A 26,124-nucleotide genomic window follows, 5' to 3' on the forward strand; every position below is an offset into this window, starting at 1 on the left:
GAGGCCAATCGGACAGCCAACACCTCCTCCCAGCCCCCCGTCCCGATGGCTAGTAGAGAACGGGGGTGTGTGAAGACCCCATACCTCCCTCCTCCCACTCATGTGTAGTGTTGCTGCGTGTTGTTCTAAAGTGCATTTAAAACAAGGGAGGGCATGGTGCTGCTGCCAGAGAGCAGCAGGTGTTAGCACGGCCCCTCCCGAGAACCCTCAATGTCTACATGGATTTAAAATTGACAGGTGGGCACCGGCGCCAGAGGTAGGGTTGAAAACACAGACCGTCCACTGGACGCCGTTAACGTGGTCACCCTCAAGGCCCTATATGTATGTGTGTGTTATGAGAGTGTGAATAATGTGGATGTCTCAGTTGTGGAATAAAATTGAGGCACAGGTGGCCAGAAGGGGACAGAGGGGGGAATGCCTCCTGCACCCTGGTGACACACCCGCACCCCAAGGCCCTACCTGTGTGGGTGGGTGTGGTGGAGCGGGAAGAGGGAGGCAGCCGGGATGGGAGGAAAAAGGAGGCAAGATGCCCTCCCTTCTCACCCCGTCCTCTAGTACCCACCAAGGCAAGGGAGCCCAGGCCCATCCAGACCGGGCCACGGCAGCAGCACCGCCAGGCCCCACAGGACCTGGGGAAGCCCACCCTACCCCACCGCAGAGGAAACTGTACCCACCCCAACATTCAATCATCTCCAGACTACACAAGACAACAGACACCCAGGTTAGGTTTATTCTCCACCTCTCCTGTGTCTCTCCCCACCTGCAGAGTGGACTTCTGCAAGGATGGAACAACCTCCTGCCAGTTGAAGAGCCCCCCAGTTAGGCCGATGCACCAGAGGCCCCCTGCGCCAGGGCTGAGCCCCCGTGCACCCACCCGCCCACAACCTCGGCGACACACCGACGAGGACCGAAGCCCCCAAAGCCCAGCCAGAGCCCCATCACGGAGACGGCACCCCAACCCCAAGCCCCCCCACGCCTGCCCCGGATCCACTCAGGGCAGCCAGGCTACCAGGCCAGTAACCTACATCCGCCAGTACAGACCATCCCCCAGCCCCGCTGCACGCAGCCACGAGGAGAACACCCTCTAAGAGCGACCAGAGCCACTAACCAGGTTATGACCACAACCCCCCGGGTTGAGCCCTCCAGGGATAACGTCTCTAGGGGTTCTCCTGGCGCCCCTAAGCCCGTCCCAACCTCCACATCAACCACAATAGCGAAGGCAGGACCAAACCATGACCCCCACCCCACTAGGTGATGAAGCCGATCAAAGGAGCCCAAAGGGATTGATCAAATGTGGTGGCAGAGGCTGTATCAAGACTAATGTGATCTATTAGATGGTTTTTATATTGATTAGAATTAAGATTCTTTTTATTTTTCCAGTTAAGGAGGACCGTTTTCTTGGCAATGCATAGGGCTGTAAAAACAATGTGGGCTGTGTTTATTTCTGCAGTGACCTCATCCAAGTTGCTCAGCGGAAATATTTCTGATGAGATCGTTCTCGTGTTTTAGACACGCGGATCTGTTCGAGTGGAAAACACTTTGCTGTGATGAAGCAATGAGAAGTGACAGGAGTGAGACTAAAACCACGTGACTATCACAGCACGATCGTGTCACGTTTTAATAAACCAGCGTCCTCGAGTTCGCTTCAAAGACTCAAACTCAGGACCTCTGACCCGTTTGCTGCTGGATGGTGAAGTGAAAGGTCAGGTCCAGTTAGCGGTGCGGGTACAGGATGGAAACTTTATTTTATAACTGAAAACAGCTGAACTTTCAAAATAAGAGCCACTCGTCACACGGATCGAGATGGCGTTCTTTGAAACTGTGAAACAACAACAAAGGTCGAACATCAGCCAGACATATGAGCGCTGACGACTGAAACCTGAAGGAATCAGATGCTAGAATAAATCGTCTTCCTTTGGTGACGTGTTCAGTGTGTGATGCTCTGACTGCAGAACTTACCAGAACCGACGGCAGCAGCCTCCGTCTCAGACAGATGAACCCGGTCACGATCAGCAGGAAGATGCAGAACACGATGATGATCACGAACGAGCACAAGATGCCCGAGATCAGCGGGTCTGCACGCAGGAACACAGCGAGTTTAGAGATGAACATTAGTCTCATCAGCCTGAAAACAGCAACGTTTAAAAGTTCACATCATGTTACAGTCGTCAGCTCCAACAACGCCGCCGGAACTGAAGGCTGCACATCTCTCAGCCAATCACCTGCTGCATAAATGACCTCCACTCTCTCTGAGGCCACGAGGCTGGACCGTTAGCAAGTCAGGCTGACCTACCTAACCCTGGAAAACCATGTGACCTCTGACCTTCTGTCTGTGCAGGTCTGTGAGGAGCCACAGGTTAAAGGAATCAAACTTTTCCAGGTTATACACCTTGACACTGTTGGGTATGTTTGTTTTCCTCACCACACAAGTGTGATGACCCAGGTAGTACTAGTACATGTAGTACTACTACAGGTAGTACTAGCACTGCTGTTTCCAGCCGTGACTTGCTTATCAGTCAGATTCCCTGAGGTTAGCGTGGGAAGTGTGTTTCACGGGGAATTCCCTCCATTTACAATCACAACAGAAGCAGAAGCTCAGCATGAATGTTGTGGACTAAAAGCTTTTTATTATCACCTGCATGTGTCAACTTGATTTTTCCAGTGAGTAAAACTAAATAAGTGAACACACAAACGCTGTATCTCACAGTTCAACCCGAGGGGGCTGAAACTTGGCACAGCTTTGAAAAACGACGTAAAGGAAGCAGGTGGAGCTCCACAGAGTCCTGACGTAAAGTTATTAACACGCCCTGAATGACATTTTTCACTGCAGGCTAACAGCAGTGTTTATGATGCTGCTCCTTTAGCTTCACCCATCTTCCACCTGACAGCAAGATAACTGAAATCACTGTGTGTGTGTGTGTGTATGTGTGTGTGTGTGTGTGTCTGTATGTGTGTGTATGTATGTGTGTGTGTGTGTGTGTGTCTGTATGTGTGTGTGTGTGTATGTATGTATGTGTGTGTATGTGTATGTATGTGTGTACCTGTCTAGCTATCTTTGTGAGGACCGAAATCTGCATTCTACTATACTTGTGAAAACCAGCAGTCACTTGTGAGGACACACAACCCGGTCCTCACATTTTTGTGGCTCAAAATGTGGTTTTAGTGTCAGGGTTACAATTAGGTTATGGTTAGGTTTAGGGTCAGGGTTAGGCATTCATTTTTAATGGTTAGGGTTAGGGGCTAGGGAAACCATTATGTCAATGAGGGTCCTCACTAAGATAGCTGCTCGGGGGTTGTGTGTGTGTGTGTGTGTGTGTGTGTGTGTACCTGGAGAGAAGATGGCTGGTATTGTAGCACATTGAGGCAGGCTGAAGTTGGATTGCATATGCTCAAGGTCGTCGTAGAATCGCACGGTGACACAGTACCGCCTGCCGGGCTCCAAACGATCCCACTTATAGCTCTTCAGAGAGCGCATCTTGATGACCTGCACACACAGCACAGATTATCAGCACAGGAGGCGTCCTGCTCACACAGACTCCAACTGACACAGAAGCAGGTCTCTCATGTGACGCCTGCTCTCAGCCTACAGACTTTTTACATTTAGGAAAATATTTAAACATTTATAACAAATCAGAGTGGACTCATGACTGACTTCAAACTGTTGAAAGCCTTAGGCCACACTTTCTGTCCCAGAGGTTCAGGAGTACGTCACTGCCCATAAAGATCCACTCACAGCTAACAGATGAAAGCAGGAAGTAAACTTGTTTCTAACGCGCTTCGAGCCGACCCTCAGGACGCTCAGGTATCACCACGGTTACCGTGTGAGGTATGCCTTTATGCTCATTGGCAGCTGGTGAGGACGCACGGCGAGCCACATTTCAGAGAAATGTAATAACAGTGAGACAGAATTCCACAGCTGGATCACCATGGAAACATTAATGGAAGCAGCGGACACGGAGAGTGAGCGGAAAAATAACCACAGCGACGCAAAGTGGGCGGGTCCAAAGTGGAGTTAGTGTTGTGTGATTTGAAAGGTAACACGCCGTCCCGTGTCAGGCCTGTAGGCCAGGCTCCTCCCTCCTTATACTTTGCTTGAGGTGACATTTGACCCTCAACGTCTCTGCCGTTTATTTGTGGAGGTGAAACTCAGACCTGCCCATACACGCCCTACCAGCGCAAATTCGACAGCTCATCAAGACGGGAACACAGATAAGCCACTGTTTAGGACACACAGTTTCATAAGGTTTTCATGAAGAAGTCTATAAGTCAGACCAATGTCTTTGGTCTGAAAAGTGACACAAGAGTTGGAAACTAAAAGGGACTGTCTGTAGCTTGGCAGCCACGGTGTTTCACGTATATGAATGTGCATTTACGTAAGAGATGTAAATTCATGTTCAGCTGAATAATTATAGTTGGCTCTGAAAGGGCAGAAGTAAACTTTGTACATTTTGATAGAAATTCACAGTTTGTATTTATGGTTCAGTGTCTTTTACAAGTTCAGTGTGTGACAAGGTTATAATAAGAACTCTGTTAAGTGTACTTACTCTGTAATATTCTACATGTATGAGCTAATTTGAAGGAGAGTGACTTCATTTAGTTAAGCCCCCTTTATTCAGTATTGGCAAATGTCGTTGCTGCTTACTTTTGTATGCTGTCTGTGTACATATGTCTAAATAATCAAAATGTCACATACAAGTAAAGAAGCTCAGGGTGCAGCAGCTGCTCTGGAAGAAGAGACCGAGTTAGAGCAGACAGATGAATCAAATATTGGGCAAAATATAGCACCACCTGAAGAGCCTCGTAGAAGTGAAAGAACCTGGACATTAACAGAAAAAGGAAAGGAGTTTCAGAAAGAGCAAATCAAAGGGCTATTGCTTCACTTTGACAGCAAATATGAACGATGGAAAGCTCTGATTAAGGTAGCTAAAAGATCTGTGTTAAAACAGGATCCTAGTGACATCCTACAAGAACACATCACCAGTATTCAAAGGGAATTATCTGAGTTGAACATTGCTTATGATGATTACCAAAGAATTGATCAACCAGCCCATGACATGCGTCGCAAGATGGATAACTGCATCTCGATCACCAAGACTGTAGTGCAAAACGCTCAATCTGAAATGCAGGGAACAGCTGAGTTGATTTGGTCAGATCATAGTTCTGTATTCTCATCCTCAGCTTCCAGTGTTTCACTTCCTGCCTCTAATGGTTCTAAAGCTTCTTCTATTCACTCAAATGTATCTTCACTTAGAAGACAAGAAGCTGCTGCCGAGTATGCAGCTACACAGGCTGTACTGCAGATTATGGCTGAACAAGAGTGCCACCAAGAGAAACTGCAAAACCTTGAAGCTGAAGAGAGGTTGATCATTGCAGACCAAGAAGCAGCCGCATTAGCTCGTCGTCTTGAAGGAGAAAGAGAAGAAACTGAACGTAGGCTAGAAAGAGAGAAAGAAGAGGCTGCTCTCTTAAAGAAACAGCAAGAAGAGAATTCTGCAAGAAGAAGGTCTGTAGAAAACCTAAAGAGAGAACTTGAGCGTTTGGAGAATTTGAAAAGGCTGAATGCAGCCAAAGCAAGGCTTCAAGTGTATGATGAGAATGAGCTCAGTCCAGCCCAAGGGAATGCTCCACAGAGCCTGGATCTACATAAGGTTATGCAGCCACTCAATCAGGTGAAGCCTGAGGACCAGCACTCACAACCACCAAAGGATGCAGTGCCAACACATGTGCATCAAGATAGCACAGGAGAGCTTGTGAAGGTCTTAGCTGAGGCTATATCAGCAAATAGGCTACCCATTCCAGAGCCCACAGTTTTTAGTGGTGATCCACTCAAGTTTAATCATTGGAAGTCATCCTTCCAAACTCTTATTGAAAAGAAAAACATTCCAAGCTCAGAGAAAATATTCTTCCTCCAGAAATATGTTGGAGGAGCAGCTAGAGAGGCATTAGAAGATTATTTTCTGATTGGCTCAGATACTGCATATGTTGCTGCATGGGAACTCCTCAATGAGAGATACGGCCAGCCTTTTATGATTGCCAAAGCCTGCCGAGACAAATTACATGCTTGGCCAAAAATAGCGTCAAGAGAGAGTGCTGACTTAAGGAAATTTGTGGACTTTCTACGCAGTTGTGAATGTGCCATGGCTCACAATGAGAGTCTGCATATTCTTGATGATGGCATTGAAAATCAAAAACTGACAGCCAAGTTGCCTGATTGGTTAAGCAGCAGATCGAACTGAAAAGCCACACAGTATCAGCTAGAGCATGGAAGGTTCCCAGATTTCAAGTATTTTGTAACCTTCCTCACATTGGAGGCTAGTATTGCTTGCAACCCTGTTACATCTTACTATGCTTTGCGGCAAGGGGAGCCGGAAAACACAAGATCTAAACCTCAGAATGTAGTGACCTCTAAGAACCAAGCAGCAAGTGCAAGGATTTTTACAACTAACACCACTGAGAAGAACATAAGCACATGTATGTTTTGTAAGAAAACAGGACATGTCTTGCACAAGTGCCGTAGACTAACTGCAAGGCCAGTCGCTGACCGAGTGAAGTTCATTCAAGGTGAGAAACTGTGCTTCGGCTGTTTGAGTCCTGGCCATCAATCCAAGAATTGCGGCAACCGGATGGTCTGCAACACCTGCTCAAAGCGCCACCCCACATGCTTACATGAGGATCCCTCAAAACAACAAGAAAATGATGAGACAAGTTGCAGTAAGGAAAGAAAGCCACAATCACCGCAAGACACCACTCAAGAAACCACATCCAATAGAGTTGTGCATGATGGTAACAGTGCTCAGACTTCAGCAATAGTTCCTGTTTATGCATCAATGCCAAGTGATTCAAACAAAGAAGTCCTTGTCTATGCTCTGTTAGATTCACAAAGTGACTCTTCATTCATTCTTGAAGAAGTGGCAGATGCTCTTGATGTTAATGCAGAGCCAGTCAAGTTGAAGCTGTCCACAATGTCGTCCAAGGAGACAATTGTACCATGCAAAAGACTCAAAGGCCTACAAGTAAGAGGGTTATCTTCTTCTAAGAAGATCACAGTGCCAACGGTCTACACTCGTGAGTTCATACCTGCCAATCGTACACACATTCCAACGCCAGAGACTGCAAGGGCATGGCCTCATTTAGAGCATCTTGCAGAACACATTGCCCCGCCGAAGAAATGTGAAATCGGTCTTCTTATTGGGTATAACTGTGTATAGCAAGTGACCCCTGAACCCAAAGTAACAAGTAAGTTGAAGAGCAAAGTTCATTATGTTTGCAAAACAAGAACTAAGGAGATGACTGCTCCAGAAGACGTACTTAAGGTGCTGGAATCTGACTTCAGTGAAAGGCTTGGAGAAGAGGCAAATCTCTCGCAAGAAGATCTCCGGTTTTTGACAAAAATGAAAGAAGAAATTAAGCACAAAGGAGACGGAAATCTTGATATGCCTCTGCCTTTTAAACAGAGCAGGCCAGAGCTACCAAATAACAAGCCATGTGCTGTTCAACGCCTCATGTGCTTGGAAAAGAAGCTCAAGAGAGACCAGAAATATCGGACAGATTACATGAACTTCATGAAAGACATTATCAGTCGTGGCGAAGCAGAAAAGGTCCCAGAAGAAGAGGTTGATAAACAATCAACTTGGTATATTCCCCACCATGGCGTATACCACCCTCAAAAGCCAGAGAAACTGCGAGTGGTCTTTGATTGCTCGGCAAGATTTCAAGACATGTCATTGAATGACCACCTTCTTACAGGGCCAGAGCTCACAAACACCTTGGTGGGAGTTCTTTGTAGATTTAGGGCCCAGTCGCTATTATGTGTGATGTGGAACGAATGTTTCATCAATTCCATGTAAAGCCAGAAGACCAAGATTACTTGAGGTACTTATGGTGGGAGAATGGTAATCTCGAGTCTCCGCCATCAGTTTTTCAGATGAAAGTCCATTTGTTTGGAGCAGCTTCCTCATCTGGCTGTGCCAATTTTGGACTTAAACACCTAGCCACAGAAGGTCAGGATCGATTTAACCAAAGCACTGTCAAGTTCATCTGAAGAAATTTTTATGTTGATGATGGACTGGTGAGTGTAAGGTCTGATGCTGAGGCAATCGAGCTGATCAAGGAAGCGAGAGAGCTCTGCAGTGCAGGCAAGCTTATACTACACAAGTTCATTTCCAACAGCAAGAAGGTATTGGAGTCAATACCAAAGGAAGAGTGTGCTGACAGTGTCAAAGAGCTGGACAGAGATTTAGGGGAGCCACTCCTAGAAAGAGCACTGGGCGTGCAATGGTGCGTATCCTCTGATGACTTTCAGTTCAGAGTAACTGTCAAGACACACCCAATGACAAGAAGAGGAGTGCTATCCACAGTAGCTTCCATCTACGATCCTTTGGAAAGAATAAAGAAAGAGAAGGAAACGAAAAAAGAGAAGAAAAAACGGAAGGAGGAAATAGTTCTACTTGTTGAAGCAGAATAAGCATGTGTTAAACTGTTGTAAATGCTTATAACTCAAGTCTGTGAAGAAATCTCAAGGTGAGATTTGGTGGGAGTTTAACTGCCATAAATGTAAATTTTGTCAATTTGTTTAATTTATTGTGTTCCCTCACGGTTACATGCAGCCAGCGAGTGACAGTTTGACGGTGGATTTTATGGTGTTTTGGAGGAGAAGTGTGACGGAAGAATAAATCCATCAGTGAATGAAGAACCGTGGTGTCGTGTATCAACTGGAGGGAGTAATAGTCAAACTCGGACCTGCCCAGACTCGCCCTACCAGCGCAAATTCAACAGCTCATCAAGATGGGAACACAGATGAGCCACTGTTTAGGACACACAGTTTCTTAAGGTTTTCATGAAGAAGTCTATAAGTGTTTTTGGTCTGATTTATAGACTTGAGAGTGATAATATACATTCTTTTTAATTTTCTTTACAGTTTATAACGCCGTCTCTTCACGAGATCTCATTAGACCGGCGGTCATGAATGCAGCACCGCGGAAAGTTGGTGATAGGAAATCACGTGATGTTGTGGAAGCACGGACGCTTACCTGACAGGCTCCCAGTACGCTTTGAGAAGTCATGTGATATAGTTTGTGTTTTTCTTTGTCCTGAGACTCAGCGTGAGATGACCAAAACTTAATTTTGAAGTACAGAGAATGGAAACCAGGAGAAAAGCAAACATTAAAATCTATATTTAATGAAGAACATTACAAAGAGAAATGTCACAGTTTCATTTGATTTTCTTAAAATGCTTATGTTTAATTTTCAAACAACATTAAAAGTGTCTGGACCCCATTTGGCAGCATCAGTTTTATGTTCACAGTCAAACAAGTCAAAAAGTCGGACACAGAAAATCCGGCTGGTTCATTTGCAGATCTTCTGACCTGCAGCACCAAATAATAAGCTGGTCTCCAAACACGAGGAGAACCTGCGAGTCATCGACGCTCAGAGCAGCACACATCAGTATCATCTGTTTCTCAAATACGGCGAGAACTCCTCCTCTTCCTCTTCAGTTAGCGTGTCCGTGCTGTCGCCTTCACGTCTGCTCGCGGTGCGGTCTCTGTGTGTCGGGAATACTTGAGGTGTCAGGTGATCACCTGGTTCAGTTTGTGAGTCTGTGGCAGGTAAACCCTCCAGGCTGGACTCCTTCAAAAAGCCTGTGACGTCCTCCTCATCTTCATCGCGTGCAGCCATTGAGGCGAGGGTGACTGAGAACAGGTTGACATTGCCGGAGATGTCCCGCACCTCCTCGTCCTCTTTGGACTTCACCACCTCCTCGTCCTGACTTTGTCCCCAGACTCCACTTCGACTCCTCTCTTTCACCAAACAGAGCTGCGCCCCTCCACCTCCGTCTCCACCTGGCCTTCGTCCAGACTCTGCAGGCAGCGCCGTTACCTTCACCTTAGCAAATAACCTTGAACTTCCAGCGTCCAGTGCTGCCGTTGGCTCGCTGTTCGTTGACATGTTGCCAGAAAGCTCCTGACAGCAGCAGCTTTCCCCGAGAGAGATCCACTGCCCTGTTCACATAGTGCAAGTTGCCATCATCATCGTCATCGTCCCTCTGAGTTATCGTCAATGTTGGCAGAAGGTGATGTTGTGTGATTGTTATGCTCCCGGTCTCCGAGGTAACTGAGATGGGATCTGGGACGGTAGGCTGCGGGGTCAGGACGTAGCCTTTGGTTAGAGCCGTCTACAAAGAGAAGAGAAAGAAGCTCTGAGAAGGTGGAACAGAGGCAAACTCTGCTGAAGACGTCTGAGTATCATCGAGTCACAGCTGTGTCTAAGTATGCAGGACAAACACATCAGCGAAAGCTGTTTTCTGGGGACAGTCACTGTGATCTGTTAGCTGTCTGACAACTACTCTTTCAAGGACCTAGAGATGGTCTAGAGATGCTTTTGAAGTAAAGGTTTAACTACAGCCAGCTTGAAGGCCTGTGGTACATAGTCGATTATTAGATAGGTTGATCATATTTAAGATTGAAGCAAGATCTACATGGAGCAGCAGGGTAAAACAGAAGTAGTTTTCAGCTCAGCTGACTCATTTGCTTAACCTTTGAAGGAGTTTGGTCCTTCTGTGGAAATGCAAATCACAACATGCTGGAGGAGCTTTACGACTGTGGAGCTTCAAAGTATTTGAACTTTGCCCTCTGAGAGACGCTCATGGATGGAAATGAAGGCGATGTTCAACTTTACAGCAGAAATAAAGACATCATTATAAAATCTCTCAAACCACAGGTGTTAGAGTGTATATGAAACTGGATTTCTTACAATTAGAGCTCTGGGCACAGTTTCCTTCAGTTTACAAATGACTCCCGTGTAGAAGAGGAGGAGCAGGCAGCTCGTGACGATGAAGATGGCAACCATCGGGACGCCGATGACCAAACCTAAAGTGAGGCCTGCAGACACACAGACACATTATTCCATGCAGACGACCATCTGAACCAGCCGAAGTACAGCGGAGGGGTGTGGTTTGTGGCTCTGCTGTGGGAGGGATGGGTGGAGCGGGTGGCTAGGGGAGGAGTCCCACTGGCGAGAGTGGCAGACCTGGCATGTGTTAGTAATTATTCCCTCTGTATATTTACACAGATAAGGAGGCAGATGAATTGTGGCAGCTCATTATTGCTCTGACTCGGCAACAACGCCCGCCTTACCGGCTGCACATCAGCTCACCTCTCTGCTGGTCCACCGCCGTGGTGAAGGTGCACTTCCAGGCAGACGGCTCAGGTTCATGGTTGTTTCGGTTTCCGATGTTGAGCTTCACCTGTATGCAGTACTCCGCCCCTCTCTTTAAGTTTTCAAGGGTCAAACTTTTTTTTTCTGTTTCCAGCGTCTGCAGGTCAAAGAAGGAGGAAACGTGTCATTAAAATCACATCTGGCGTTTGTCCACGACCCACTGGTGTCATCCTCAGCATCGTTTTCTCCGCTGACCTCTACGCGGCCATGAAGACACCTTTGGAGGCCTGACCAGGTGTATAACACCTGCTCTGACAGGTGACTCTCAAAGTCAAAGTGTCCTCATGCCAATCAACCCTACACCTGCTTTTAGGCAGAAACCTGCTGTGATTGCAAGGGCGTAGATTTGGTTTTGGCATTGGTGGGGACGGATGATTCAACCACCGAACCCTGCCCTGTTTCTGTTTTTCCCCTTTTTGTCTTTGCTTCTTGATAAAAGGAGAAATATACTTGCCTACATGTGCTATTCTACATGCTTTTAAACTATTTAAAATTACAATTCATAGTTTTATATGTGAATTATATAATGTTAAATTACTATTAAACTAAGTATTTTAGACTTTAGTTTACTTCAGCCATATTCCATATAAATCAGGTATCATACAAAAATAAAAACAGCTTCAAATACAGTCATGACAATAAAAGAATATGACTTTAAGGACTTAACAACATTATTTCAGTTATAGTACACCAACATCTCTTACACATTAGCACTAAGGGAACACTGAATGACCTGCTGGTTTTTGTCTATAAAACTACTCATCTAAGATTAGCACAAAGTAAAAGATCTCTCAGCAACATTTTACGCACACGATTGCTCCGATCAAATCAGTGAGCTGGGATTTTTTATTCTAAACATGAACTACTGTTACCAGTTGGTGTTGGCACAAAACCTTCGGCCTTCTGTTAGAAAGCGGATGATAAATCTGAACTTCATCTTTCAGCACAACAATGACCCAAAGCACACATCCAGAACAACAACAGAATGGATTCACCGGAATAAGACTGAGGCTTTGGAAGAGACCAGACAGAGTCCAGACCTGAATTCCATCCAACCAGGGTTCACACGCCTTTTTCAGGTTCAAATTCAAGCACTTTTTAAGCACTTTCAAGGTCCCTTTTCAAGCTTTTCCAGCACATCAGCCCCCCGCCCAAAAAAGAAAAAAGAAAAAAAAGAATGCATGTTTCAGTGAGACCATGTGAAAATTAAAACAAATCATCCTAGGTGAACTTAAACACCTTTGTTCACCTTTTGTTAAGAAATAGAAAAACGCACCACACAAAAATACAGTGGAACCCCGACTTACGAATACCCCATTTCACGAAAAATGCCTTCCGAATCATGTGACAACCCCTTGGCTTCCGTACTTGCGCTTCGCTGTTCCACTTGAACGACGTATTGTTGTTCTAGTCAGCAATTAGCCTATAGCCTATTGTTCAGCATCGTCTCACTCAAAACGCGCAATGGGTGCTTCGACTTACGAAAATTTTTGACTTACGAAAGACCCTCAGGAACGAATTAACTTCGTAAGTCGGGGTTCCACTGTACTGCAAAAGGAAACGGTCGCCTTATATACATAGTGTATAAACTCAAAATGCAGATTTCAGTTAAAAATTAAGATGTGAAAATGTGAACAAATCAACTTGTTAGAGATGTTCTCCTCCTGTTGAACCCCCCCAAAAGAGAAATAAATAAGTCTTCTCATCAGATATTGATGCTTCTTTCCTGTGTGACAAGAAGTAGGAGACAGATGTTTGTTTGTTTTTTAAGTTAATTCCCAATAAAACTGTTTTATTGCTAACTACATTGCTGTCTGTATTATTGCTGGAGTCCTAAACGATCACCTTTAAAGTGTTTGTGCTAATAACATCATGTACAGTCAGACAGGCATGGAGAACAGCACTGACTGGGAGAGGCTTTGAACAGATGATATGCTCAGTTCAATTCAACATATAAGACTTTAAGAATGCACAAGCATCTACTTAAAATCTATTGAATTTATCATCCGTGATATTACTATGTGCAATTCCACTGTAATTTGTATCTCCCTTAAATAAACAGGCAGCCTTAAAGTATGAAACATTCATATACAAATACATATAAATGTGTGTAGTGTCTGAGTGGCTGATAGTGCCCCACAGGCCTCAGTGTGAGCTTGAAGACATTTATAATGTTTAAGTAGTTTAATGTGTCGGTGCTGACGATAAACACATTTTGAATGAAAGCCGGGGAACTTTGGTAGCACAGAAACAAGTGGCTATTCTTTGTGACCATATGGATCACTCATATCACCATTATTTCAAATACTCAAAAAGCTGGTCCAGGGTATAACTGGCCGTTTTTGACTACTTTTGATTTGGCCTCTATATTTCACCTTTAAAAACTGTTTATCTTGCCAATCTGTTATTTTCTCATTTTGACATAATGTGTCAGCACAATTTATCTAAATTCAGACAAAATTTAAAATACAAGTAGAAAGTGATATTTTTGACTGTAAAACCCACAAGCATGTTTAAGGAATCATTTTCATAACTTGAAATGCAAATAGAAATTGTACATTTTTAAAAAATATGAACAAGTTTTGCAAACTAAGTTATCTGGTACTATTCACCTAAAAATGGAGCCAAGGCTCAGACGTTTTTCATATAACCATTCAAAACTATTTACAGGTACCGGTGTCCGGTGCCATGATGGCACCGGTTCTGACATAAACGGTAGTAACCAGACCGAAAAGCAGCGCACATTTCGGTGCTTTATTTCGGTGCTTTTTTTTTCCTGAGCCAATTCTAGCCAATCATTTTACGTTTCCGAGGATAGTAGGCGGGGCCAGGTACGTACGTTCTTTTAGAGCAGAGCTACAGATTAAAAATGCCCAAGGCGAAGCGGTCAAAGTCTGGCTGTACTTCGCAGCAAAAGATGCAAACTCAGCAGCCTGCAACAAGTGCTTTAAGCTGATACTGTGATACTGTCAAAGGAGGTAACACCTCAAATCTGATGAAACACCTGGCGACGCATAGCGTTTTTTTAAAGCCGAAAAAAGCGCCGTGTTTGATAGCTTGCTGCGAGACCTCACACCGTGCACATCTACTGCGGGTGTGGTGCCTGTTATCGGACCCGGAGTTAGCAACATCCCCCAAAAACCCGAAGAGGAGAGTCCTGGCCCCTAGCCCTGTCAGCGTAGCAGAAATGATGATGATGATGATGGCAGCAGCAGCCGTTCTCCTCTGCGTGAGTAGCTTAATGTTGTTCGTGTGTAACGTTGAGTAGGCTAACCACATTATTACATTAATGCATGTAAGGTGAACTAGCAAACAGCGTCGTAGTTACATGCAGCTGTCTTCTTGTTTGATGGCAGATACTCCCTTCACCCTGGCCAAAAAGGCTAAAATGACCAAAGAAAAAGTGGAAAACAGCTAAACATGAGAGGTTTTTGGACAAAGTTTGTGTTTTTTCCATTGTTTAAGCACTGCTTCCAGCCAAGAGTGATGCCATATATGCCCTATAGCTGCAGAAAAGGCTAACATTGTTATCTTTTTACAAAAAAAACAGCTGAACATGAGAGGTTTTTGGACCAAGTTTGTGTTCTCCATTCTTTAAGCACCGGTTCCAGCACCGTTTAAGCACCGGCACCGTTTCAAAAGTACCGGTTTGGCACCGGTATCGGATAAAACCTAAACGATACCCATCCCTAGTCAAATGTGAATAATTCTAATATTATAATAGCTGGGGATATGAATCTGGTACTGGACACCTGTTTGGATAAAAGTGCATCGGCTCATACCCAACAGTCTAAATCCAGTCATGTTGTGAGGAGTGCGTTGAAAAATATGAACATGGTGGATACTTGGAGATTACTTTATCCCACAGGCAGGGCTTACTGCTTTTTCTCTTCCGTTCATGGGTCGTACTCCCGTATTGATTATAGCTTTCTGGACTCTAAACTTATTCCAATTATGAGGGATGTTACCTACCATCCTATTTTAATTTCTGACCATAGCCCTGTGTCCATTGATCTGGATTTTGCAGATTTAGCCAACTTACAGAGAAGAAACTGGCGCTTTGATCCAACTCTGCTTAAAGATGAGACCTTTCATAAGACATTGGAGAAGCACATCTTGGATTATATTAATGACAATGATAAAGGTGATGTTAAGGATGCAATACTCTGGGAGAGTATGAAGGCGGTAATTCGAGGCCACATTATTTCGTTCTCTGCAGCTAAACGTAAATCCCAGGAAATGACTTTGAAGGATCTGGAGTCAAATATACAGCAGCTAGAACAAACTTATCAGTCCTCTCCCAAAATAGAATTACTGGGCAAAATTACTAAAATTACTAAATTGAAGTGTGAGTATAATTCTCTGCTCAGCAAACAAGTTTGCCTTCAAATCACTAAGTGTAAGCAAACATTTTTTGAATTGGGTGATAAGCTTCGTAGGTTACTTGCAAGATTACTTAGAAAAACACAAGCATCACAAACGATACTATCGATCAATAACGAACATGGGCGGACCACTAGAAACCCCCAACAAATAAACAAGTGTTTTGAAGATTTTTATCGTAATCTTTATAGCTGTAAAAGTTCTGCGAGTCAGTCATTGATTGAGGACTTTCTGGAAGTGTAATCTCCCAAAATTAGATGATGACGCAGTTGCAGATTTGGAGGCGGACTTCACATTAGATGAGATTAGGACAGCTATTCAACAGATGTCAAATAATAAGGCCCCTGGGCCAGATGGTTTTGGAGCAGAGTTTTATAAAGCTTACACCTCATTGCTAGCCCCTCTGATTTTGCGTATGTTTAACTATTCAAAAGTGTCTGGCTCTTTGCCAAGTTCATTGTATCATGGTGTAATCTCATTGATTCTTAAAAAAGATCGCGATCCTATGTCTGTCTCGTCCTATCGGCCTATATCTCTCCTTTCTGTTGAGACCAAGATATTAACAAAAGTTTTATCAAATCGCCTTAAAGATCATATTGCTAAACTTATACATCCAGATCAAACCGCTACATTTATTTTAATTTGCGTAGATTATTTAATCTCATATATAGTCCTGCTAGGTGTTCAGATGACTCTGTGGTAATAGCTTTGGATGCTGAAAAAGCTTTTGATCAGGTCGAGTGGCCGTATATGTTTACTGTATTATCCAAATTTGGATTTGGTGATTCTTTTATCAATTGGATTAGAATTTTGTACAAAGGACCTATGGCCTCAGTAAGGACCAATAATGATGTATCAAACCCTTTTCGATTGCACAGGGGCACGTGACAGGGAGATCCCTGAACTTATGCCTCTGTCGGATGGGGTGGACATGGCTTATCTGCATAATACTCCATTTAGAATAGCGCTAGATAAGTTTGAATGTCTCGGTATCACAGTCACACGTAAGGTGTCACAACTTTTAAAGCAAAATTGGGATAGAAAAGTTAATCAGAGAATATTGAGTTTTGGATCACATTGCCAATTTCCATGGTGGGGTGGATTAATGCCATCAAAATGGTAGTTTTGCCCAGATTTTTGTACATCTTTCAGTCAATCCCAGTGTGCATTCCCCAGTCATATTTTAAAAAGCTGGATTCTATTGTATCCTCCTTTGTGTGGTTGGGTAAGGTTCCTAGAATTTCCAAAAAACATCTTGTTAAACATAAGACTTGTGGTGGCCTTGAACTCCCAAATTTTAGATTATATTATATGGCTGCACACTTAAATATTTTTTCATTTTGGCGAAGGTGTACTCCAGGTGCTGATTTGGAAGGACAGCCTTCATGGTTGATGATGGAACACCTGTCTTGTAGACAAACTTGTCTTCCAGCCCTGCTTAATAGCCCGATAAAAGTGAAGAATACACTATATGGCAGAAATCCTGTAATTCAAAATTCAATTAAGGTCTGGAACCAACTATTGGGCACAGTAAAGGCTCCTAAAATGTATCTGGATGCTCCCATTTGTAACAATCATGCCTTCAGACCTGGGCTGGAGGACATCACGTTTGTGACATGGCAAGGAAGAGGGATTTGTTCCCTCAAAGATATTTACATTGATGGACTTTTTCCATCTTTTCAGCAATTGAGGGTGAAATTTAATCTTCCTAATTCACATTTTTTCAGATTTTTACAGTTGAGACATTTCATCAAAGCATCTGTTCCACAATATGATTTGATTCCTCGAAACTCAGTGCTTGACAGCTTCGTGTCAGTTGAGCCCTACACTGGAGGTGCTGTGTCTCGCTTTTACAGGGCCTTACTAGATATATACAGTCCTTCATCTGATACTTTTAGGGAGCAGTGGCAGGAAGAACTGGGGGTGGATGTTACTGATGATGTTTGGCAAGAGTGCATTAAGAACATATATTGTAGTTCTATAAATGCTAGACATAATCTGATCCAATTTAAGGTTGTGTATAGGTTGCATTTTTCTCCCACTAAAGTGGAAAAAATATATAAGAACGTTTCAGCCCTCTGTGTTAAGTGTTCAAGTGATCGAGGAACTTTATCTCACCTTTTCTTTCAATGCCGAAAACTGCAGCTTTTTTGGAATCATCTGTTTGATTTTCTGACCAAAGCCATTGGCAGGGAGGTCCCATGTACCCCCTTTGCAGCATTGTTCGGGGTGTCTGAACCGGGATGGGCAAGGGACAAGACAGAGACGCAGGTTGTGTCATTGACTACACTTGTGGCTAGAAAGCTGATACTTCTCTGCTGGAAGTCTGATAAACCTTCTACCTTCGAAATGTGGTAGAGGGAATTTGGAAATGTACTCCATCTGGACAAAATCAGGTTTACCTTGTCTAACCGAGAGAGAGCGTGTTTTATAAGATTTGGCAACCAGTCATTAGCCTGATGGATAAACTTGAGTGAAGTGTACTCTGTTTTAACATTTATATATGCTGTATCACCACCTTGTTGACTTGCTGTCCACCTTCTATTGTGTTCTCTTGAAGGTGGTTGTTGTATACTGTCCAATTATAAAATCAATAAAAATATATTGTTTCAACGGGGTCACACGTTGAAACAGACAGCGGCGCAAGGCAGCCCAGGCGGGAAATTTTGCTTTTACATTTTGCGTCTCATTTTATTTTTCTATCTGATAAGAAAACTATTCAATCAGATAGTTATTTGTTCTGAATGAAATACAGTTACACTTTCAAGCACTTTTAAGCACCACACCTGAAATTCAAGCACTTTTCAAACCTTGAAAAGACAACATTAAAATTCAAGCATTTTCAAGGATTTCAAGCACCCGTACGAACCCTGTCCAACATCTGTCGGCTGATCTGAAGAGGGCTGTGCACAGGAGATGTCCTCGCAATCTGTCCGATTTGGAGGGTTTTTTGCAAAGAAGAGTGAGCAAATATTTCTACATCAAGATGTGCCATGCTGATAGGTTCCTACCCAAAAAGACTGATTAGAGTGATAAAAGGCAAAGGTGCTGCAACAAAGTATTAGTTTAAGGGTGTGCATATTTGTGCAACCAGGTTATTTTATGCCAAATCTGCGCCTTTGTGTGATTGGCTGCATTTCCATTTTTATATCGTATATGTACTGTATGTATTTTACAGCCGCGCCTGGACACCAGTCAGCGACCCCTGGCTCAGGGACAGGATGGTCTGTAGGCCCGTGTGACTGAAGCCTCAAACAGGTTTAAAGGAACTCTGGAACAAAGACTTTCACCAGCTGAGGTCTAAATCTGCACATTGATGTTGGGATGAAATGGATGTCTTACCCCGATTTCTCCATCGGTTCCGATCCGAAATGAGACTCTGAAACTGGCTCTGTATTCTTCCTGGATACCGGGAAAGTTAGGCACGTCATCAACCCGAGGCAGTGAAATGTTGATCTGGATGTAGTTTTCATATCCGACCAGTGAGAACTCTGGAGGACCTAATTTAGCTTGTAAACAGAAGAAAACACGCGGTCACCTTTTGGTAAAGATTCAACCTGTCCAGAGATTTTAGTTCAATCAAAGCCTGATGCATCTGGATTATTAGAGAGTAACTGAGTCTGTAAAGTTACTGTGTGTACCTGCAAAGTACCAGGTGAGTCACAGACACACTGAACCAAACACAGCTGACATCTTTGAATACAAATGATGAATTCTGACACTGCAGTAACCTCACTAACACTGTGGGACACACTTAAATCCAAATGCACCAGTGTGAAACCCAGAAGACGCTCATGCTGACGTACTTTGTGCGTAAGGGGCAAACTCAATTATTCCGGACCTTGGAGACCAGGTTTGGTTGAAGAACGCTTTGACGTGCAGGTAATAATGAAACCTCCACTGTGGTAGCATCAGCGGCATCGATGTTCCAGATGTTAGGTTGCATTGGGGCTGCGTTGGTATGTTGCATTGCTGTTTCCACTTCTTTCTATTATCACTGAACAAAGACAAACAGAACATTTTAGATCAGAAGGACAAAAACAGTCAAAGAAACATTTGCTTTGTGTTACGACTGTTTGCTCAAACAGCGACGATGAGCTGTTCATGTCTCGAATCCAGCTGGTCCTGGATTCAAAGGAAAGCTGATTTCTGATTGGACGTTTAGTGTCATGAATAAGAGAGGAGTTTAGATGTTAATTAAAAAGCTCAGAAGTCTGCTGCTTTGCTCAGACGCCGTGCTGTCGAGGCTGTGACCTTTAACCTGCTGAGGCCTGTAGACGTGTTTCCAGATAAAAGATGATGCATTCAGGCTGCTCAAGACGGGAATATGACGCAACGCCAATATTTCAGAGCTAAAACAGGACAAGTGAACGCACCACGTGTCTGTGGGTTAGCTTGTTTGCAGCAATGATAAAAACCCTGACACAGGTTTTATCCCCTCTGACAGCTCATTCAGATCCTGATGGAAACCCTCTGAGGCCTGAAGCTGGCTCACCTGAGGCCAGCATGCCTGAAAATCATTTCTAAAACATGCAGGAAGGCGGCCGGATGCTGCTGCGTTTTAGCTGTAAGACAATAAAGACTCGTTGGACCCACAGGCTGTGGTTTGGTGACGAGGACGCTGTATGAGGAAGAACACAGTTTCTGAACAAGCTGAAAAACACGAAGCCACGAGCAGTTTCAGTGTTTTCATGTTAAACCTTGCAAACGTAAAGCGAACCCTCACGATGAGTGCTGAAACTGAAACGGCGTCAGAGCCATCCCAGCTGCTCTCTGTGATCAGCCTGCGGTCGCAGCTGCTTCACCGATGGAAACAAACCACCCAGGAGAGAGAAAGCACCCCGCCCAGGCAGAAATTCCACCAACGAAGAAGAAGGAGCCAGTGAAGCTGCCCTGACTGAAAACGTGAGCAGATTAAAGGTCGCGGTTCACCAGCAGGAGATCATCACCACAGCAACGCGGCCCAAACAATCAAAGTCAAACATTGTACAAAAACGTGAAAAATGACTTAAAGAGATGGAAATGCAACAGATTTGGTGATCGGTACAAATGTTAGAAGATTCATTTAAATATGAAGTACGTGTACAAACGTGGGGCAGTCTCCATGGTTACATATCAGCTGATGATTTCCTACAAACATGTTCACAGAAATATCAGCTGTGAGAACTCCCACTGTCAGTGTGTGAGTCGTCCCTGCACACACACTAATATTTGTTATTGATAATATTAGAATATTGAAGGTGAGCTTTGTGTCCGACACGTCGCCCCTCGGATTACTCAGTACCCTTAAAGTAGCTCTCAGGGGCAAAAAGGTTGGTGACCTGAAGAGGTCCCCACAAACCTCAGCACGCCGCTCTGCTTTCACTTCCTGTTTCATCTCCACGCACTCCAAAATAACCACGATCTGTGTGCTTTGTGGGTGTGTGTGTGTGTGTGTGTGTGTGTGTGCGCGTAAATGGAAAACAGCTGTAAGCTGTGTTCAAGCTCACGAGGCTGTGTGCGTCTGTTATCAGGGGGTTTCCTCCATGCCTGACAGGAGCGCTCCTGAAGCCTGGACCTGCTGATCTCTGTGCAGCAGTTACTCAGAGACGGCGGCTCATCGTCCCACAGAGCACGCCGTGCACGCCATCACAGGCAGCAGGGAGGGCTGCTTCATGTTTACTGCACATCGCAAACCTGCATGAAGGTCACGCCCCCACTCACACACCTGATCCTCCATCGTCTCACAATTGCAGCACACTTTGTTTTTTTATTTATGTGTACGAACGAGCTGCTTATGTTTCCCATGTCACGACGAGTTTGGCTCTAAGGACCAGAACGTCTGTCTCCATGAAATCTGTTCTCCTGGATAAACTGCAAAAATGAAGCTGTTTTCTTTTCTTTTATAAAATATGAACAAAAAAACTTACAGCTTGTAACTAACTTACTTGTTATAACTGCATAATTACAATATAATTAAAAATGAAATAATTCTATTGTTTCATTTCTTTCTTTTATCTGAAGAAAAGTGCAGACAAACTTGTGTGAGTTACAAAATAAAACAGGAAATTTATTTTTGAATCGTTCTTTTGGTAAAAAAGTAGAAGCAACAGTGGAATTTCCCAGCAGGCAACGGGGGGACTTTTACCCTCTTTTAGAAAAAATATCGTGTTCTGAACTTCGACAGGAAGCATCTGACAAAAACACGCAGCTGATGCAACACTTTTATTTACAGGTGTTTAATTCTGTCCTTTATCTCAGGTGTGTGTGAGTGAGTGTGAGTGTGTGTGAGTGTGAGTGAGTGTGTGTGTGTGTGAGTGTGTGTGTGAGTGTGAGTGTGTTAATAAAAGCCTGGAGTCACAGCTGAGAGCTTTAACTTCAAGCTTCTGAACTTTGGGGTTTTTTGGGGTTTGATGTGAGCACCATCATCTTCGTGTTACCAGGCTGAGAGTGACAGGAAGTGAGGACAGACAGCGGACAAATTACCTCACAAAGACCCCGTACTCTGTCCCAGGGGGCGTGTTGTCGCCGGGCTTCCACCAGAGGACGTGGCGGAAGTTCAGAGAGTCGACACTAAGGTTAACAGGTGCGGGAGGCGGGTGAGCGAGCTCTGCGTGAGAAAGAAAAGGGAAAATATGTGAGGCAGTGTGATGAGTCACGAGGATCCAAAGTACACCTGACAGGTATCAGCCTGTGTGTGGGTGGGGCAGGATGGAGCTACGTGAGGTATTTGGACACCTGACTGCTTTTACATAACTCACCTGAGCGCAGCAGCAAGCTGAGGCAGAGCAGCAGAGGCAGACAGGCCATCGTCACAGGTGGGCAGGATTCATCGTCACGTCTGCAAACGGCGCTGAGAGCCAGGAAACACCACGCGGTCCAGCTGCAGCCAAACATCATCTACGTTTACATCTCATCGACTAGACGATTGTAATGTTTCAGATTGTTTCAGGTCGAGAAAAGATTTTCAGTGAAGTAAACATCACGATGAGGACGGTTCATGAGCGTGAAACACCACGACATCAAAGGTTTAAAGGTTTACTGTATGGTGTTTGAAAAACCACACGTGAAAAACACACAACACAGTCAACAACAACAACAATAATAATAATAATGATAACTGGACAGCCTCGTGCACTTACACTACGTCACATTACAGAAGTTTTAGTCAGCGTGGTGTTTGTCAGAGTGACAGATCGTGATATAATAATATCTGAGCCCACGGTGAAACCTGTCCACTTTCCCACGTTTAAAACCATAAAAGGCAAAATCAGATTAGTTTAATGAGCGCTTTGTTCAGAGGAACACAACACAGTCTCAGTGACCACGGACACCCACGTCCACTCTGACTGACTTTCTGATCAGTCAGTTATCCCTATTATTATTATTGTTATCATTATTATTATTATTTTATTATTACTTCACGCGGCTGGTCGGTGTCAGCTTCACACTCTGGCCCCTGCTGGTGTGTACTAGTCGGTAGTCAAACACCATAAACTGGCCCCGGAGTGCCCGCAGGTCACTGCTCCCTGCGGAACCGACACAGCCACACAGACAGCGGTGTCGTGGACATGCTCGGCCGGCCTCGGTGGCCCTCTGCCCGGTCACTCACCTCCTCTCTGCCCGGAGCGAAGCTTCCACAGCCTCGGAGAAAGAGGAGCAGCTCCCACAAACTCTCCTTACACTGTGACGCAGACGAGCTCCTCTCAGCTCTCCACATCAAACCTACCAGCGCTTCCTGCCACGCCCTTCAAAGTAAAAGCCTCCCGCACCAACACAGTTCTACACTGGTCTCGGTGGACTTTTTTTTTTCTTAAGCTGGATCTAGTTTTCTGTATCTTAATAATATGTTATTAAATTATTGTAATGTGATCCGGATGAACTGTGGACCTGTCACAGTAAGAATTGACTGGCTAACATCATGCGTGGGCGTGTCGGAGTGCCAGGGGAGAATTTTTCCCTTGCGTCGGGAGCGCGCACTGATGAGTGTTTGTGGGTTACAGGAGAAAACGATGCATTAAATGTTCTCACGCGGCGCATCATTTCCACACTGTGGCTCATATTTATTTGTATCCTGTAACTTTATTGTTTAAAGAGCTAACACCGCCAATATTTCAGGAGTAATAAGTCTTTAGAAGAAGTGTTTGTGAACTAAATCCAAGAATGACAAATAGTGTTCGTCCGTGATTTGGACAGCACAGTGCGCGCTCCCGACGCAGGGGAACAAATTCTCTGGGGCATACCGACCCTGGCACGACACCGGCGATCCAGCTGGATGGAAAGGGTGTTATGTTCGGGGGTGAGGAGGGGAGGATGGGTGCCGTGTTTAGGTCGGGAATAGGACTGCAGACCCCGCCGGCTCAGCTGCTGTCTCTGAGATCCCGTCGCTTATCAAGGACGCTTTTTCAGGGGAAGGGTGGGGGGCGTTCTGTTGCATTTTAATGTCGGGGGAGCTGGGAGGAGGTGGCTGGGAGGTGTAGTCGCAGTTAGTTTGGGGTTGTCCGTGTGCACTGTCATTAATTTGCAGTGGATGGATCCTGTGCTTGCTCGGGTAAAAAAAAGAAGAAGTCGTAGATCTTTTACGGAAGTTCACGAAACTTTCCGGTAAAACGGAAGAGTCCGTAGATTTTCTCTACTATTTACGGACATTCCTTCAACTCTAAAACGGAAAATTCCGTTTTTCCACAATACAATTTCTATGAATAGAAAAACTGAAAGTCGTGTTTATCATTTACAGACACTGGTTTTCACTGTAACTCATTAAATGTATTTCTTTATATCCTTATTATTCTGCCCCTCAGGTTAATTCTGAGGTATGTTTTATATAAGTTTGTTATATGATGGGTCACAATCGTTCTGTAATTAATTGTAGCAACGTGTCAGTAAATGTGTTTATTCCTGATCTTCTCTGGGCGAAGCCTGCCATCTAGTGGGCTGACAGGGTAGCGCCATGTAAGAGCTCAAGCAGTGGTTTTCTCCCAGCGCTCGACAGGGAAGGTCCATTTCTCCGTGTCTCTGTAAATTCCTGCATCTGTTGCTCTTGAAAAGGCATAATCTGTAAGTGTGGCGAAACGATTGATTGTTCTCACTTATTTAAACCTTGTTCAGTAAAGTAATGAGTTTCTTGTGTGTTTAGCGAGTTTGTTACATTACTAGCATAAGCTAAGCATAAGGTGTTAGCTGTATTTCTTGTCATGCGGTGTATTGTCGATGCTGAGATTGTAGTGACTGTTTTCATAAGGCAACAATATTGAATGTAATCTTTGTGTATTTGTATGGAGAGTGAATACACTGTATTCTGTTTCTGTTATTACAGTTTTACAAAAGAAAAATAAGGATCAGTAAAGCTCTGAAGAATGCGACACGGTCTCCTGAGTGTTTACTGAAGCCATTAATGTTTAGCTCTCTGCATAAGCTGGATAGAGACATTCAGCTGAGGGCAGAAGACCTATCCTTACACTTTGATACAGTTACAACCTATTACACCATCTGCTCAAAAATGTGTAAATTAAAACTTCATGAACAAAATAACTGACAGACATTAAAATGTGAAGATTTGTTTTTCCCTTGAAGTCAGTTTGTCCTCATGTAAACGTGTTCATGCACATTCAAGTGTTTTCTTCAAACAGGACACCTGACCAACAAACATGTAATAGTATTTGTACAGTAACAGTATCCAGAGTACTTTAGGTTCGAATCACCGCTGTGGTTGTTTGGGCTCAGCCAAACAGGTGTGGTTCACATCCATGTGTGTCCACTCATGATAAGGACACACATGTAGTCCTGCATTCACTTCATCAATGAATCCGAGTGAACGTTTGTCCTGCATTAACTCTGTGGGGTCTTCACCTCACAGTAACACGTGTGTTTGTTAACTGATGCTATATGAATAAAAGTGAACTACAGGTGTTAGGTGAAACGTGTCTTTATTAGAACAGGACGGATGGATGAGCACAGCCCTCTCAGCACAGGGCTGACACCACTTTGCCCTTTATAATAAATACAACACAAATATATTAGGACAGGTTACTAAACCAAGCTTACAGGTAAAAGGACATTTACTGAACTGATCGTGTCAGCTCTTGCTTTTCAAGGACAACGAGCAGCAAAGTACAGTTAGCAGAGTTTGTTCTGATGAAGACTTTAAACTGTAAACAGCAGCGCAGTGAACAAGGATCTGTGTCCACGAATGTGTCCTCTACTCATTTAAGCCAGACGGTGACTGCTGTCCTCCTCTGTGCTCTGAAACATGTTAAACATGGATCCGAGTGAAATGAAGGAAATGAATGTGTTTATCAGATATTAATAAGAACAGCGTCTCCCTGTTTGTTTTCTCTCGGTTTGTTGGTGATAATAATGTTTTTTTAGTAGAAATCATTAAGAATCTGTTTTCCTGTGAAAGAACTCGATGGGCTTTTAGAAAACAAAGTTTTATTGGATTTTATTTTTTCATTAAATAAATAGATAATAAAACGAAAAAGAAAACAGGTTTTGGCCACAGTAAAATGTGTCATGTATTTATAATTGTATAAATACTTGAATTCAGAC

The 26,124-nt window shown here is 44.0% G+C and overlaps 1 protein-coding gene and 1 long non-coding RNA gene across 2 annotated transcripts; one reads left to right on the top strand and one right to left on the bottom strand.

The window, feature by feature from the left end:
* Positions 1-9,157: 9,157 nt before the first annotated feature.
* LOC116314951 lies at positions 9,158-23,337 on the bottom strand. Its single transcript, XM_039600319.1, has 9 exons — positions 23,189-23,337; positions 22,338-22,459; positions 22,063-22,186; positions 19,404-19,594; positions 18,940-19,106; positions 11,152-11,311; positions 10,750-10,877; positions 10,007-10,171; positions 9,158-9,960 (listed from the first exon to the last, which is right to left on the bottom strand). Exons 2-9 carry the CDS (start codon positions 22,384-22,386, stop codon positions 9,448-9,450), a joined length of 1,497 nt encoding a protein of 498 aa, XP_039456253.1. The 5' UTR covers positions 22,387-22,459; positions 23,189-23,337; the 3' UTR covers positions 9,158-9,447.
* Positions 23,338-23,797: 460 nt separating this feature from the next.
* On the top strand, positions 23,798-25,481 carry LOC120433660. Its single transcript, XR_005608691.1, has 2 exons — positions 23,798-24,633; positions 24,893-25,481. It is a non-coding gene; the product is annotated as an uncharacterized LOC120433660 (long non-coding RNA).
* The last annotated feature ends 643 nt before the right edge of the window (positions 25,482-26,124 follow it).

The sequence above is a fragment of the Oreochromis aureus genome, linkage group 16, assembly GCF_013358895.1.
Source record: "Oreochromis aureus strain Israel breed Guangdong linkage group 16, ZZ_aureus, whole genome shotgun sequence".
Lineage (NCBI taxonomy): Eukaryota > Metazoa > Chordata > Actinopteri > Cichliformes > Cichlidae > Oreochromis > Oreochromis aureus.